Source organism: Nomascus leucogenys, chromosome 10 (assembly GCF_006542625.1).
Source record: "Nomascus leucogenys isolate Asia chromosome 10, Asia_NLE_v1, whole genome shotgun sequence".
Taxonomy (NCBI): Eukaryota; Metazoa; Chordata; class Mammalia; order Primates; family Hylobatidae; genus Nomascus; species Nomascus leucogenys.
In genome coordinates, this window is record NC_044390.1 from 80362191 (window position 1) to 80376841 (window position 14651).

General features: G+C 51.4%; 1 protein-coding gene across 1 annotated transcript in view; it reads right to left on the reverse strand.

Annotated features, from left to right (window-relative positions):
* The window catches only part of DDX54 (DEAD-box helicase 54), a 26630-nt gene extending 11987 nt beyond the window's left edge, over nucleotides 1–14643 (reverse strand). The window contains exons 1-11 of the mRNA XM_003274423.4: nucleotides 14449–14643; nucleotides 10105–10234; nucleotides 9110–9180; nucleotides 8318–8506; nucleotides 8152–8201; nucleotides 6224–6265; nucleotides 6012–6107; nucleotides 4333–4454; nucleotides 4190–4251; nucleotides 3955–4086; nucleotides 1656–1866 (exon numbers count right to left, since the gene is read on the reverse strand). Of these exons, the coding sequence (XP_003274471.4) occupies nucleotides 1656–1866; nucleotides 3955–4086; nucleotides 4190–4251; nucleotides 4333–4454; nucleotides 6012–6107; nucleotides 6224–6265; nucleotides 8152–8201; nucleotides 8318–8506; nucleotides 9110–9180; nucleotides 10105–10234; nucleotides 14449–14622 (1279 nt within the window). The 5' untranslated portion in view covers nucleotides 14623–14643. The remainder of the gene's footprint in view (nucleotides 1–1655; nucleotides 1867–3954; nucleotides 4087–4189; nucleotides 4252–4332; nucleotides 4455–6011; nucleotides 6108–6223; nucleotides 6266–8151; nucleotides 8202–8317; nucleotides 8507–9109; nucleotides 9181–10104; nucleotides 10235–14448) is intronic.
* Between the last annotated feature and the right edge of the window lie 8 nt (nucleotides 14644–14651).

Below are 14651 nucleotides of genomic sequence, written 5' to 3' on the forward strand. Positions count from 1 at the left end.
TGAATAGGCAGCATTCACACGACAGCAGCAGAGATGAACAGTTACGACAGAGACAGTATGGTCCACAAAGCCTAACGTTTCATGTCTAGACCCTTACAGAAAAGATGTGCCAACCCATCACAGAATGACATTTCATAGTAAACGAAAAACATTCGTGATGTACGGTGATGTAAAAGGAAAAAAAAAAGCAAGTTATAAAAAAGAGCACCCAATATGACTGCAGTTTTGCATGAAGTACATAAATCCCTACATAGCATTACATTTTGGTTTGTCTCTGTATCTTGGGAAAACAAGGTGTTATGACATTTGGGGATTTCATTTGAGGTTGTCTGACCGGCACTGTTGGTCTTGTGAGGCACAAGAAATTCCTTTTGGGGGGGGGGGGTCCTAGGGACCTCCCCAGGGACATGCAGAACCAGCTCTCCACACAGCAACGGAAACTAGGGGACAGCAGACAGCAACAAGGGGGAAGTGCGCCCGCCATATGACACTTATGAATTAAAAGAAGGCAAAGAAAGTAGAATAACATTTACCAGGGGCTGCGGGAGGGGAATCAGGAGATTTTGTCTGATGGATAGAGCTTCAGTTTTGCAACATGAAAAAGTTCTGGGGCCAAGCACAGTGGCTCACGCATACAGTCCCAGCACTTTGGGAGGCTGAGGCAGACGCATCACTTGAGGTTAGGAGTTCAATACCAGCTTGGCCAACGTGGTAAAACCCCCGTCTCTACTAAAAACACAAAAAATTAGCTGGGCCTAGTGGCGAGCACCTGTAATCCCAGCTACTTGGGAGGCTGATGCAAGAGAATAGCTGGAACCTGGGAGATGAAGGTTGCAGTGAGCCGAGATCACGCCACTGCACTCCAGCCTGGGGTACAAAGCAAGACTCCATCTCAAAAAAAAAAAAAAAAAAAGTTTTGGGGACAGATGGTGGTGACGGTTGTACAATGTGAACAGACTCAATGCCACTCCACTGCACACTGGGAAATGGCAAAATGCTGAATTGCATGCTATGTCTACTTTACCACAACTTAAAATAGAAACATCAGAAGAATGGACGCACACCAAAATGACGGCCATGTCATCAGAGAGCAATGGGGGACAGCGATCTCTGAAATGAGACCACAGCTGCTCCATGACTTACGAAGGGCTGCATCTCAATAAACCCAACAGCTGTCAAAAACACACGCACTGCACCTAACCCACTAAACATCACAGCTCAGCCAGCCTGCCTTGAACATGCTCCAAACGCTTCCATTAGCCTACCCTTGGGCAAAATCATCCCACACATAGCCGATTTTAAAATAAAGTGTTGAATATCTCATGTAACTTATTGAATACTGTACTGAAAGAAAAAATAGAACAGCTGTATGGGTGCTATTGTAAAGTCAAAAAAACCATAAGCTGAATAATTGTTTTTTTTGGGTTTTTTTTTGTTTGTTTTTTTGAGACAAGATCTTGCTCCGTCACCCAGGCTGGAGTGCAGTGGCACGACCGGGAGTTTGAGACCAGCTTGAGCAATATAGCAAGGCTCTGTCTCTAAAAAAAAGCCCACAGCCACCCCATGTGCAGTGTCAAGAGTTAAGCCTTGTACCCTCGGCTTCTGCCAGGATCTGGCACCCCTGCCTGCCCCAGGGCCAGCCACGGGCTGCTTACCCACACGGTGCAGGAAGAGCTTGCCCTTGGCGGGGAAGCTGTAGTTGATGACATTGTCCAGCAGCGGGATGTCCAGGCCCCGGGCGGCCAGGTCAGTCACAATGAGAGCGGAGCACTTGCCAAGCGTGAATTTGGCGAGGTTGATCTTGCGGGCTGTCGGGTCTAGGGCACTGTAGATGTGGGCGCAGCTCACCCGTTGGGTCGTCAGCAGCTGCTCAGAGCAAAGATGGTAGCAAAGTGAGAAGGAGACTTGGAGGAGAAAGGAAAGGAAGCCAGACCATGGCGGGGGACAGGCACTGAGGTGCTGAGACAAGACCACGGGTTCTGGAGTCTGGCACCCTTGGTCTGAATCCCAGCTTGCTGGGTGACACCAGTTTGGGGAGAAATGGAGCTTACAATACCTCCCACCTCTCTGCAGGGTTGTCTGAGGATCAGAGATGATGTGTGCAGAGGGCCCTCTCAGGGAAACTGCAAATGCCACCTCAGTGCACAGGCCTTATCCTGATTCTGCCACAAACAAGCTGTGTGACTTGGGCAAGTTACCAAACCTTTCTGTGCCTCATTTTCCCCATCTATACGAATAACTGCCCCTTCTTTGTGCCTTAATATGAGGATCACAAGAGTCAGTATACACAGTGCTGAGAACAGAGTCTCAACATGGAACACTCATGAGAGTGCTAGCTGTTCTTTACAGATTACTATTTAAACTGGGCATAGTGGCTCATGCCTGTAATCCCAGCATTTCCGGAAACCAAGGCTGGAAAATTACTTAAGCCCATAAGCTCCAGACTAGCCTGGGTAACACAGCCAAGACACCATCTCTACAAAAAAATAAAAATAAATAAAAAATGAGCTGGCATGGTCAGGCATGACTCGTGTCTATAGTCCCAGGTACTTGGGAGGCTGAGGAGGGCGGATCACTTGAGCCCAGGAGGCAGAGGTTGCAGTAAGCCATGATCATGCCTCTGCACTCCAGCCTGGCCAAAGGAGCAAAACTCTGTCTCTAAAAAACAACTATTTAAAAATTACTATTTTGGTCTTATTCACTGGTGACCCCAGCAGCTGCACAGAGGGAACGTTGTTAACTGTGTGTGGAGTAAGTGAAACCCAGTGAACCATGTCCTCAGATAACAGACCCAGGTGTAGCTGATGGGGAGGCAGGCACTGACAGAAAGGGGCCCCACTGCCTTCCGGGGCACAGCAACTCCCCAGGCTTTGACCCAGGTGGGGGTCACACAGGCATAACACATATGAAAAAACTCTTTGAGCCACTCACACATGCTAAGAGCGCTTCACACAGCTTGCTACATGCAGGTCATGCCTCAATCTTAAGAAGTCAAACAAACCAAACACTAAAAATCTACAGGAAAATAACAGAATGGCAGGGACAGGCTTCAAAATAACCCGGATGTAAGGGGACATAACAGATGAAGGTCAAAACCAGCTATGAGCTGATAACAGTTGTACCTAGATAACGAGTACCCGGGGTTCATCATATTATTTTCTGATCTTAGAACTGGTTTGAAATTATCTCACAATAAAAAGTTTAGGCCAGGCGCTGTGGCTTACACCTGTAATCCCAGCACTTTAGGAGGCTGAGATGGGCAGATCACTTGAGGTCAGGAGTTCAAGACTCACCTGGCCAACACAGCAAACCCTGTCTCCACGAAAAATACAAAAATTAGACAGGCATGGTGGCACCTGAAGTCTCAGCTACTCAGGAGGATGAGGCAGGAGAATCACTTGAACCTGGGAGGTAGAGGTTGCAGTGAGCTGAGATCGTGCCACTGCACTCCAGCCTGGGCAACAGAGTAAAATACCATCTCCAAAAAAAAAAAAAAAAAATGTTTTCATAATAAAAACTTTAGGCTGGGTGCAATGGCTCACACCTATAATCCCAGTACTATGGGAGGCCAAGGTGGGAGGATCACCTGAGCCCAGGAGTTCAAGACCAGCTTGGGCAACTGAGTGAGAACCTGTCTTTACAAAATATAAAAATAAGTAACAAATTAGTTGGGCATGGTGACATGCGCCAGAAGTCCCAAGTACTCGGGAGGCTGAGGCGGGAGGATCGTTTGAGCCTGGAAGGTCAAGGCTGCAGTGAGCCGCGATTGTGCCACTGCACTCTAGCCTGGATGGCAGAGCGAGGCTCCGTCTCAAAAAAAACAAAAATGACCATCTTGAGCCCAGGCGCAGGCTCCTGGTCCGCTCTCGTGCTGCCCTCTAGTGACTGCACAGGGAACTGCAGCTCCAAACTCCGGCTGAAGGAGGTGCCCGTCCCACTCAGGACTCTGCTCACCTCAGTGAGGTACTCGGCGTGGTGCTTCGTGGCCACAAACACCACGGTCTGGTCCTGGGGCCGCACCACATTGCGCAGCAGGTGGAGCAGCACGGCAGCCTTGGTGTCCTCCCGCACGAGGAAGAAGGAGGTCTGCGGGGAGAGGGCATCGCGGGTTGGCTTACAGGGTCCTGGCCCAGGGCCTGCAGGGCCCACCTGGACACACCCTCCTGGGACGGGACAGGTGCAGCCTCACCTTCAGCTGCTCGTTGAGCTTGGTGTCCACGTCAAGCCGGATGAGCACAGGCTCCGTGAGGCCTGCAGGAGACATGGGGGAGAGTGAGGGAGTTGCAGAGGGACTGGACCCCCAGCCCCCATCTCCACCCTCAGCTCACACACCAGCCCGGGCAAATTCCACCAGCAGTTTGGGCAGCGTGGCGGAGAACAGCACCGTCTGGTGGCCCCCAGGGAGGCGGGTGATGATCTCCTGCAGCTGCTCTGCGAAGCCCATTTCAAAAAGCCTGGAAGGGTAGAGGGCAGGACTGGGTCAGAGGGGGCCTCCACTCCCTGGAGTTCCAACCTTGTCCCTGGAGTTCCAGCCATCCTTGTCCCCACAACTTCTGCGGTGTCCCAGGGCTTGCCTCACTCTAACTCAGCCCACTCACACTTATCACGTGACTTTATCCTAAACAACAACCTTGAAATCTGGAATCTGTCTTGGTTATGTTCTTACAAATTCATGCTGAAATAAACGACAGCAGCCCAGGCCGGCTGCAGAGGCTCACGCCTGTGATCCCAAGCACTTTGGGAGGCCAAGGCGGGTGGATCACCAGGTCAGGAGATCGAGACCATCCTGGCTAACACGGTGAAACCCCGTCTCTACTAAAAATACAAAAAAATTAGCCGGGCGTGGTGGCGGGCGCCTGTAGTCCCAGCTACTCCAGAGGCTGAGGCAAGAGAATGGCGTGAACCTGGGAGGCGGAGCTTGCAGTGAGCCGACATCATGCCACTGCACTCCAGCCTGGGCAACAGAGCGAGACTCCGTCTCAAAAAAATAATAATAATAATTAGCTGGGTGTGGTGGCACACACCTATATTCCCAGCTACTCAGGAGGCTGAGGCGGGAGGATCCCTTGAGCCTGGAGGTCGAGGCTGCAGTGAGCCATCATCACACCACTGCACTCCAAACTGGGCGACAGACAAGACCATGTCACCATCAATCAATCAATGATAGCAGTCCCTCCCTCCTTCCCCCAAATCCCCTCCCCAACTCTGCCAGGGAGGGTTCTAAGCACTTTACAAGTATCAAGTCTTCTGGTCCTCACAGCACCCCTGTGAGGTACATGCTGCTTTATCCCCATTTTGCAGTTGAAGCAGCCAAGGCCCACAGATGCCCAGTGATTTGCCCAAATTCACAGAGCTGAAGTCACAGAGCTAGGACTTGATCCCACTCCTGTCTGGCTCCTGAGTCCATGCTCTCAACTTTGTGCTTTTTAAAAAAATCTCTTTTTTGAAATCCCATGTCAGGGGCCGGGCACTGTGGCTCGCGCCTGTAATCCCAGCACTTTGGGAGGCCAAGGCGGGTGGATCACCTGAGGTCAGGAGTTCAAGACCAGCCTGGCCAATGTGGTGAAATCCCATCTCTACTAAAAATACAAAATTAGCCGGGCATGGTGGCGTGTGCTTGTAACCCCAGCTACACAGAAGGCTAAGGCAGGAGAATCACTTGAACCCGGGAGGCGGAGGTTGCAATGAGCCAAGATCGTGCCATTGCACTCCAGTATGGGTGACAGAGAGAGACTCCGTCTCAAAAATAAATAAATAAATAAATCCCATGTTAGATGTCCTATTATTCATTTCAATACTCCTGAAATGCAAAATTATAAATATTGGTCAGAGAGCCCCAGAGATGAGCTCCAGCACCGCTTGTGAGGAGGTCTGCAGCCCACATCTGGGGAGACACTGCTTCGATCTTGGCCACACAGGTCTCTCCCGGCAGAGCCTTCCTCTGGTTGACCTCTCTGCCTCTGCTTTCCCAGTTCAGACACAAGTGCTCAGGGCTGGACCTGCAGCCTTACCGGTCGGCTTCATCGAACACCACGTATTCCACACTCTGCAGCTTCAGGTTCATTTCCACAGCCACATGCACCAAACGTCCAGGTGTGGCAATAATTCTGGAAGAGGGTGCACAGGCCAGGTGACCCCAGGGCCAGGGCTACCACCATAGTTCTCTTACACTCCCACTACTGGGAAGGGACCTCAGGGAGTCATCCCCAATCCACAAACTCACATGTCGGGATTTTCGTGCAGGGCTGCAAACTGGTCTTCCATCCTAGAGAGGAGAGAAGGGGTTAGCTTGATAGAATAGGTCTCTTTGGTTTCCCTTCCCATAACCAAATGTCCAGGCGAGGCTGCACACCCCATCCCCAGGAACACAGACCCGAGGCTTGGAACTGAGGAAAGGCCAGTGCTGAGGTATGAGGCAAAGGCATTGCCCTGACAAGAGATACAAGCTGAAATATGCAAAAGAATGGTTATAACAGTTCCCTCGAAGAGATGGGTTCAACTACAGACCTCAATTCACTCCTTCTGTTGTTCCAGATAGCAACAAAGATGCCTTCTATCCACAGCACCCCCAGCAACTAACCCTGGAACTACCAGCTCCAACTAGAACCCAGGTTCCCCGGATCTCTATCAGCTCCCGTCCTTAAACCCTTTGGGCACACATCCCTAATTTTAGTCCTCCTCTGAAGCACCCTTGGGATACCTGTAGGAGCCAGGGTAGTCCTGGGCCAGGACTAGCCCAGGGAGGCCTTTCTGACAATCACAAACTTTAGAAAGAATAAATGACAATGGAGACAAAAGCACTGAAAAGCAAACTCTCCGAGAATCAAGAGTGTTAATAGCGGCATCCTTAAACTTTCTCCCTTAAAGGGGCTGCCCTTTAAGGGAGAAACTGTGGGATAAGGCATGGAATGAGGCAGGAGACTGGATTCTGATCCCAGCTGTACTTTGGAATCATTGCCTGACTCTAACTTGTCACTTCCTCATTTTGCTCATCTGTAAAACAGACGTGGCACCTACTACCTAGGAAGGGTGGTAGATGAACATCAGGCGAGAATACATCTTATGAATCTGAGCTATTACAAACATCCCTCAATTCCTGTGCTTTCTGCTTTCAAACAGCCCACATCCAGGCGTGGTGGCTTATGCCTGTAATCCCAACACTTTGGGAGGCCAAAGTGGCAGATCGCTTGAGCCCAGGAGTTCGAGACCAGCCTGAGTAACATGGCAAGACCTCATCTCTACAAAAAATACAAAAAATTAGCTGGGCGTGGTGGTGCACACCTGCAGTGCCAGCTACTGGGGAGGCTGACATGGGAGGATCACTTGAGCCCAGGAGGTTGAGGCTGCTGTGAGCTGTGATTGTGCCACTGCAGTCCAGCCAGGGTGACAGAGCGAGACCCTGTCTCAAAATAAACAAACAAAAAAACAAAAACAAAACCAAGCCCACGATTAGGCATATTAAAATAGATACACTTATCTATCCTGTGAGCTGACGACTCTATTTCAGGAGCATCAGAACTTCTGAGTGGCACTGCTTCTGTGGGCAATTTATTTTAATATTTTATCGCATGATTTCCCTTGTTGTTTTTTTTCTTAAGCCAGTTAAATTTAGCAGTGAGGTGGTTGTATACCAACTTTAATGATACTAATGTTGGTAAGTGCTGATAACCTGCTACCACTGGACCAGCCTTGTTGGGTTTTTGTTTTTCTTTTTCTTTTCTTTTTTTTTTTTTTTGAGATGGAGTCTCGCTCTGTCGCCCAGGTTGGAGTGCAGTAATGCCATCTCAGCTCACTGCAAACTCCACCTCCTGGGTTCAAGAGATTCTCCTTTCTCAGCCACCATTGTAGCTGGGATTACATGCATGCGCCACCACGCCCAGCTGATTTTTGTACTTTTAGTAGAGACAGGGTTCTGCTATGTTGGTCAGGCTGGTCTCGAACTCCTGACCTCAGGGGATCTGCCTACCTCGGCCTCCCAGCATGCTGTGATTACAGGCATGAGCCACTGGGCCCGGCCTTGTTGGGTTTTTTGAATAAGCACAGAAGCTGCTATTATTAATAAGCAACACAGCTTAAATCGAACTAATGTCCTGGAGACACAAAGATGTGCCTGCATGGTGGTGACCCTGGCATGGGGTGCAGGGACCTTACCTGTCTCCACCCAGGATCAGGGCAGTCTTGAGGCCAGTGAACTTGCCTAGCTGAGAAGAGAAAGTGATTGAGAGAGGGCAGGGGTGAGATGACAGCACACTCGTGGCCTCTGCGTCTGGTCCCAGGTCAGCCCTCGCCTCCCGCCTCTCCCCAAGCCCAGACACACCTCCTTAGTAAACTTCAGGGTCTGCAGGGCCAGCTCTCGGGTGGGCGAAAGGATGAGGGCGCGGGCCCCAGTCTGGGCACTGTGGGTCTTGAGCCGCTCGAACATGGGGAGGAGGAAGCAGGCTGTCTTGCCACTGCCCGTCCGGGCCATGGCCACCACATCCTTGCCATCCAAGATCACTGGGATGGTCTGGAGAGGCACAAGCAGGGAAGGTCAGGGTCAGCTCCTTCCCAAACACCACGTGATCCAGAGCTTCAAGGCCCTGAGGAGTGGGCGTGCTATAGATCTCAGTGAATGGGCAGGCACCTGTCTCCCAGCCCTGAGCCTATTCTTGCCCACTCTTTCAAAAGCCTGTTAGCACGCCTCCAAGGATAAGCGGCTCACTACCCCAACTCTTTCCATTGCTGGAACACCCTTCTTCAGGGGGAGCCAGACTCTACCTCCCATCTAGTCCTCCTCCTCAGAACCCCAGAGAAATGGCTGCCACTGGGCGAAATGTCTAAGAACGGTAATCACAAGCTCCAGGTGATAATAGGTGGCTGGGAGCTGCCTGAGCTGAGGCTCAGATGTGGGCAGCCTCCAGGAGGCTCAACTGGCAGAAAGGCCCAGAGTCTCTGCTCGGCTCGGCCCAACCTTCTCCACCTAGAAGGTGGACATGCTAGCTGGGGCTTCAGCAGAGTAAAGGGGGCAGAAGATGTGACAGCTGGGACAAGGGGTGGCTGTCAAGGGGCCAGAGAGGAGGGCCATGTCACTCCTCCCTGGTCCTCACCCATTGACCGCCCCACCCCTCACCTTCCTCTGGATGGGCGTCGGCACCTTGTACCCCTTCTTCATGATGCCTTTGAACACCGGGTAGCTTAGGCCTAGGAGAGACATGAAACAGTCAGGGGGCCAAGGGAGTCCCCACAGCACCAACCCCAGAGAGCTTTACAGGACAAATGACAGCTTCATCAACAATAAACAGAAAGGGAAAAAAAAAAAGCAATAAAGCAGAAACTGAAAGGTGAAATGAGACTTAGGAGACAGATCTGACTGGGGCATCTGAACCTTATCTGATTTTCTGATGTGAATCCCTCTTGATGTCATGAGACAGCAGGGATCTCTGAACACTAACGGGGTCTTAGATGACACTAAGAAGCTGTGCCTTCGTTTTAGGCGTGGTAAGGTCCTGCACCTCTCGGAAGTGTGTGTGGACACAATGAGGATGTATCGAATGAACTTCAGAATCACCTGGGTGGTGGGGAGGGACTCTTGTCCCTCTAGGTGGTGAGGGCATGGATGGGAGCTCACTTTGTTGCCCAGGCTGGACTTGAACTCCTGACCTCAAGTGATCCTACCTCTGCCTCCCTAAACACTAAGATTATAGGCATGAGCCACCGCACTCAGCACTCATCTTGATAGTTAAATCCTTGCTCCAGCTGCTACTGATTTGTAAGAGTAAGAGAGTCAGGCTTCATTTCTGGCCAGCCAGGTGTCCCCACACCACCCACCCATTCCATCCTTTCCCTCCTTCTGAAATGCCCCTCTGTATGCAGTAAGTCCCCGACTGTCTTTGCCTGTTCTTGCATCTGCATTGCCTTTCCCGAGGCCTGTTCTAACTGCCCTCTCCTGTGTCAGGCCCGCTGCCCCACTAGAAGGCCCTGAATGACTGGGAGACCAGATCTGCTACCCCAGTCTACCCAACCACAGTGCTGGGCCCAGAGTGGATATCAGTGATGGAGTGCAGAGACGGGGTCGACCCCCAGCTGCTGCTCCCGCAAAGTCCCCAATGCCAAGCTTGTACCCACCCATGGACTGGAAGCCTCCAGACTTCTTCTTCTTCTTGTTCTGGGCACGCACCATCTCCCGGGTGTCCGGTTCCACATCCGAGATGCATTCTGAGGTGGGGAAGGTGGGCAGGGGTCTGCCAGGTCCCAGCTGGGAGGGAAGAACAGAGAGGCGGTGTCACTCCAGGCACAGTGGGACCACAGGGGGCAGGGAAGGGGGCTGTGCTGTTGCCCTCTCTCCCCCATTCAAGCCAATAATGCTTCTGCCAGATCACGTCACTTTTTTGCTAATAAGTTCTCCTTTGGCTGGGCCAGGACAGGACAGAAGTTTAGAGTGGGGTCTGCAGATAGACTGTCTCGGTTTGAATCCCAATCCCAAAAGTAAATACCCATTTTTTTTTTTTTTTAAGAGACAGGGTCTTACTCTGTCACCCAGGCTGGAGTACAGCGGTACAGTCGTGGCTCACTGCAGCCTTGAACTCCTAGGCTCAAGTGATTCTCCCACCTTAGACTTCTGAGTAGCTGGGACTACAGGCGTATACTACCACACCTGGCTAATTTTTTTATTTTGTATTTATTTTTTATTTTTTATTTTTTTTTGTAGAGATGAGGTCTTACTACATTGCCCAGGCTAGTCTTGAATTCCTGGCCTCAAGTATTCCTCCCTTCTTGGCCTCCCAAAGTGTTGGGATTACAGGCATCAACCACCACACCCAGCCCCTAAATACTTTAAAGAGCCAATTGAAATGCCTACTATGTGTGAAGTACTAGACTTTTCCAAGCTCTCCCGCCCCCTACCCCCACCCCACCAGCCACCAACCAATCTCCTTTCTGATCTCTGGTCTGTCTCGTGCCTGGCCACCTTTCTGCTCATCCAGGACCCACTTGTCCTCGCACAGCTAAATCCAATCCAGACACTCCCTCTGGGGAACCTTCTTAGACTACAGGGCTGTCCCCTTTCTCTTAAAAATAGTATTTATGGCCGGGTGTGGTGGCTCACGCCTGTAATCCCGGCACTGGGAGGCTGAGGTGGGTGGATCATTTGAGCCCAGGAGTTCCGAGACTGGCCTGGGCAACATGGCGAAACTCCATCTTTACCAAAAAAGAAAAAAAAAAAAAAAGCATTTATGGAGCAGCAATTCATAAGAGTGGCTAAAACTTACAAGGTATCTACTATAAGCTAGGTACTGCTCTGAGAATTCATACAAATTAACCCACTTAATCCTCACAACAATCTGATGAAGTGGGTAGTATTGTTCTGTCCATTTTACAGAGAAGGAAACTGAGGCACAGAGATAAAGTGACGTGTCCAAGGTCACACAGCCAGCAGGTAGCGGGTGAGGGATATGAACCCTGGCTTCAGAGACTGTGTTCTTTTCACTGTGACCCTCTAAGATTGACTACAATCCTCTAGGGCAGAGCCATGGCCTGTGTTGAACAGTCTGTGAATTTAGAACGGTTTTTACTTTTTAAAGGGTTGTAGAAAAGGAAAAAGAAATCAAACAAAAAAGACAGTGATCTCATATGGCCCGACAAAACCTAAAAAAAAGATTTACCATCTGGCCCTTGATAGGTCTGCCAACCCCTGCTCTAGGTACATGAAAACAAGGTGCCTGAGACACACAGGCGCCTGCAATAGCTACCGAACGTATGAACAGCATGTCCTTTAGTCTTCTTTTTTTTTTTTTTTTTTTTTTTTTTAAAGACAGTCTCGTTCAGTCACCCAGGCTGGAGTGCAGTGGCAGGATCTTAGCTCACTGCAGCCTCCACCTCCCGGGTTCAAGCAATTCTCCTGCCTCAGCCTCCCAACTAGCTGGGACTACAGGCACGCGCCACCAGGCCCGGCTAATTTTTGTATTTTCAGTAGAGATGGGGTTTCATCATGTTGGCCAGGCTGGTCTCAAACTCCTGACCTCAAGTGATCCGTTCATCTTGGCCTCCCAAAGTGCTCGGATTACAGGCATGAGCCACCACGCCCAGACTCCTTTAGTCTTCTCAACACTTTTTTTTTTTTGAGACAGAGTTTCACTCAGTCGCCCAGGCTGCAGTGCAGTGGGGCAATCGTGGCTCACCTAGCTCAGGTGATCCTCCCACCTCAGCCTCCCAAGTAGCTGGGACTACAGGCACACACCACATGCCCGGCTAATTTTCGTATTTTTTGTAGCTGCAGAGTCTCGCCATGCATATTGCCCAGGCTGGTCTCGAACTCCTGGCGTCAAGTGATCTCACTCTCGGACTCCCAAAGTGCTGAGATTACAGGCATGAGCCATGGCACCTGGCCAACAATCTTTGAAACATATATAATCATTTACTTGCCTTCTACGGATGTGGAAATGGGCACAGCCAGTGCAAGGTTGGGCCAAATTTGAACATAGGGCAGTGCCGTGAGAAGCCCTTGGTCTGAACCACACTTAGACTCCTCTTCTTTGGTACTCACCACCTCTGCCCGCCTGTGCTGTTCATTGCCTTTAGTAGTTTCTCTACATTTGTTGAGCACCTACTGTGTGCCACGCGCTGGCTAGGCTGGAAGGGGAGGGGGATGGTGGGATGAGGTCTCCTCTAGTTCCTGCCTTGGAGTGTGATCTTTTCTCTTCATATAAACGCCCACTTACTCATCTCCTTGCCCTGAGCCTACCTGGTGCCAGGCACCCGCTGGGAACAGGACTGTGGGAAATAATGGGCGCAGCCCTTCTGCCCCATTGGTGCTCACATCCATCCCCTCATGTGCTTACACATGGCATTCAGTAATGGAAACGGCACAGGCCTTGGAATCAGACAGTTCCAAGTTTGAATCTCCTGGCTCTTGTACTCACAAGCTGTGAGGTCTTGGTCAAGCTTCTTTCTTTTTTTGTATAGATGGGATCTCTCTTTTTTTTTTCTTCTGTTTTTGGAGACAGAGTCTTCCTCTGTTGCTTATGACAGAGTGCAGTTGTGTAGCCACAGCTCACTGTAGTCTCTGCCGCCCAGGTTCAAGTGATCCTCCCACATCGCCTCTCCAGGAGCTGGGACTACAGGTGGGCGCCACCACGCCAGGCTAATTTTTTTTTTTTTTTTGAGACAGAGTCTTGCTCTGTCACCCAGGCTGGAGTGCAGTGGTGCAGTATCGGCTCACTGCAACCTCTGCCTCCCAGTTTCAAGCGATTCTCCTGCCTCAGCCTCCCGATTAGCTGGGATTACAGGCGCATGCCACCACACCCGGCTATTTTTGTATTTTTAGCAGAGACAGGGTTTCACCATGTTGGCCAGGCTGGTCTTGAACTCCCTACCTCAGGTGATTCGCCTGTCTCAGCCTCCTAAAGTGCTGGGGTTACAGGCGTGAGCCACTGCGGCCATCTTAATTTTTTAATTTTTTGTAGAGACGGGGTCTCCCTAAGTTGCCCAGGCTGATCTTGAACTCCTGACCTCAAGCAATCCTCCCACCTCAGCCTCCCTAAGTGCTGGGTTTACAGGTGTGTAGCCACTACACCAGGCCTTTGACTATTTCTTAACCCTCTAGGCCTCAGTTTCCTCCTGTGGAAAAATGAAGATGACAGTTGCTGGTGGTGTTAGCACAGCATTGGTGTGATTAAATAATAAGGCTCGTACAGCTCTTAGCATGGAGCCTGGCACATAGTAAATGGTTAACAAACACAAACTGGCCAGGCTCACGCCTGTTAATCCCAACACTTTGGAAAACAGAAGTGGGAAGACTGCTTGAGGCCAGGAGTTCGAGACCAGCCTGGGCAACATAGGGAGACTCCCGTCTCTACAAAAAATTTAAAAATTACCCGGGCGTTGTGGCGTGTGTCTGTGGTCCCAGCTACCGGAGAGGCTGACGTGGGAGGATCGCTTGAGCCCAGGAGGCGGAGGCTGTAGCAAGCCGTGGCTACACAACTGCACTCCAGCATGAGCAACAGAGCAAGACTCTGTCTCAAAAAAAATTTTTTTTAATTAGTTTCCCAGAGGTTTGGGGGCGTCACACTGTCTCAAGCCACGCAGTCCGGCCTCCCCTTAATTAAACCCCCCAAGAACGCTCCAAACTCTCAAAGTCAGATCTTCTGCACCCGCACTTTTCATTGGGCGAAAGGGAGCCAGGATCCGCCCCACGAGCAGGAGGCAGCCAATGAGAGACGCGCGACCAAAACCCGGCAGGAAGGCCCGCAGGCTCCAGCCCCGGGATCCCAAGGCTCTGGCCGCGGAACACTGAGCCTGACAAACCCCGAGACACGTGCTCAGGCCGGCGGTCCCAAGACCGGTCCTCGGGTCGGCAGCCTCCCTCCCCACCCTCTGCGGAGCCCACTCCCCAGCTGGGGAAACTGAGGCCTCGGGGCGCTGCCCGGAGCCGGGTCTCGGGCCCCAACATGCGTCCCAGCCCCACGCGCCTACCTTCCGGGCCCGGGCGTCATCTTCCGCCTGGATCTCAAACTCGCCGTCCTCCGAGTCGCTGCCGCGGGCCTGGGAGGCCGCGCCTCGGCGCTTCCGGAGCCCTTTCTTCTTCCTCCATTGGGCCATGGCAGCTCGCGACCGAGGTCCGGCAGCGGGGCGCTTGCCGGCCGCCATTCGGGCCGCGCGCTGGGAACGCGGAAGGG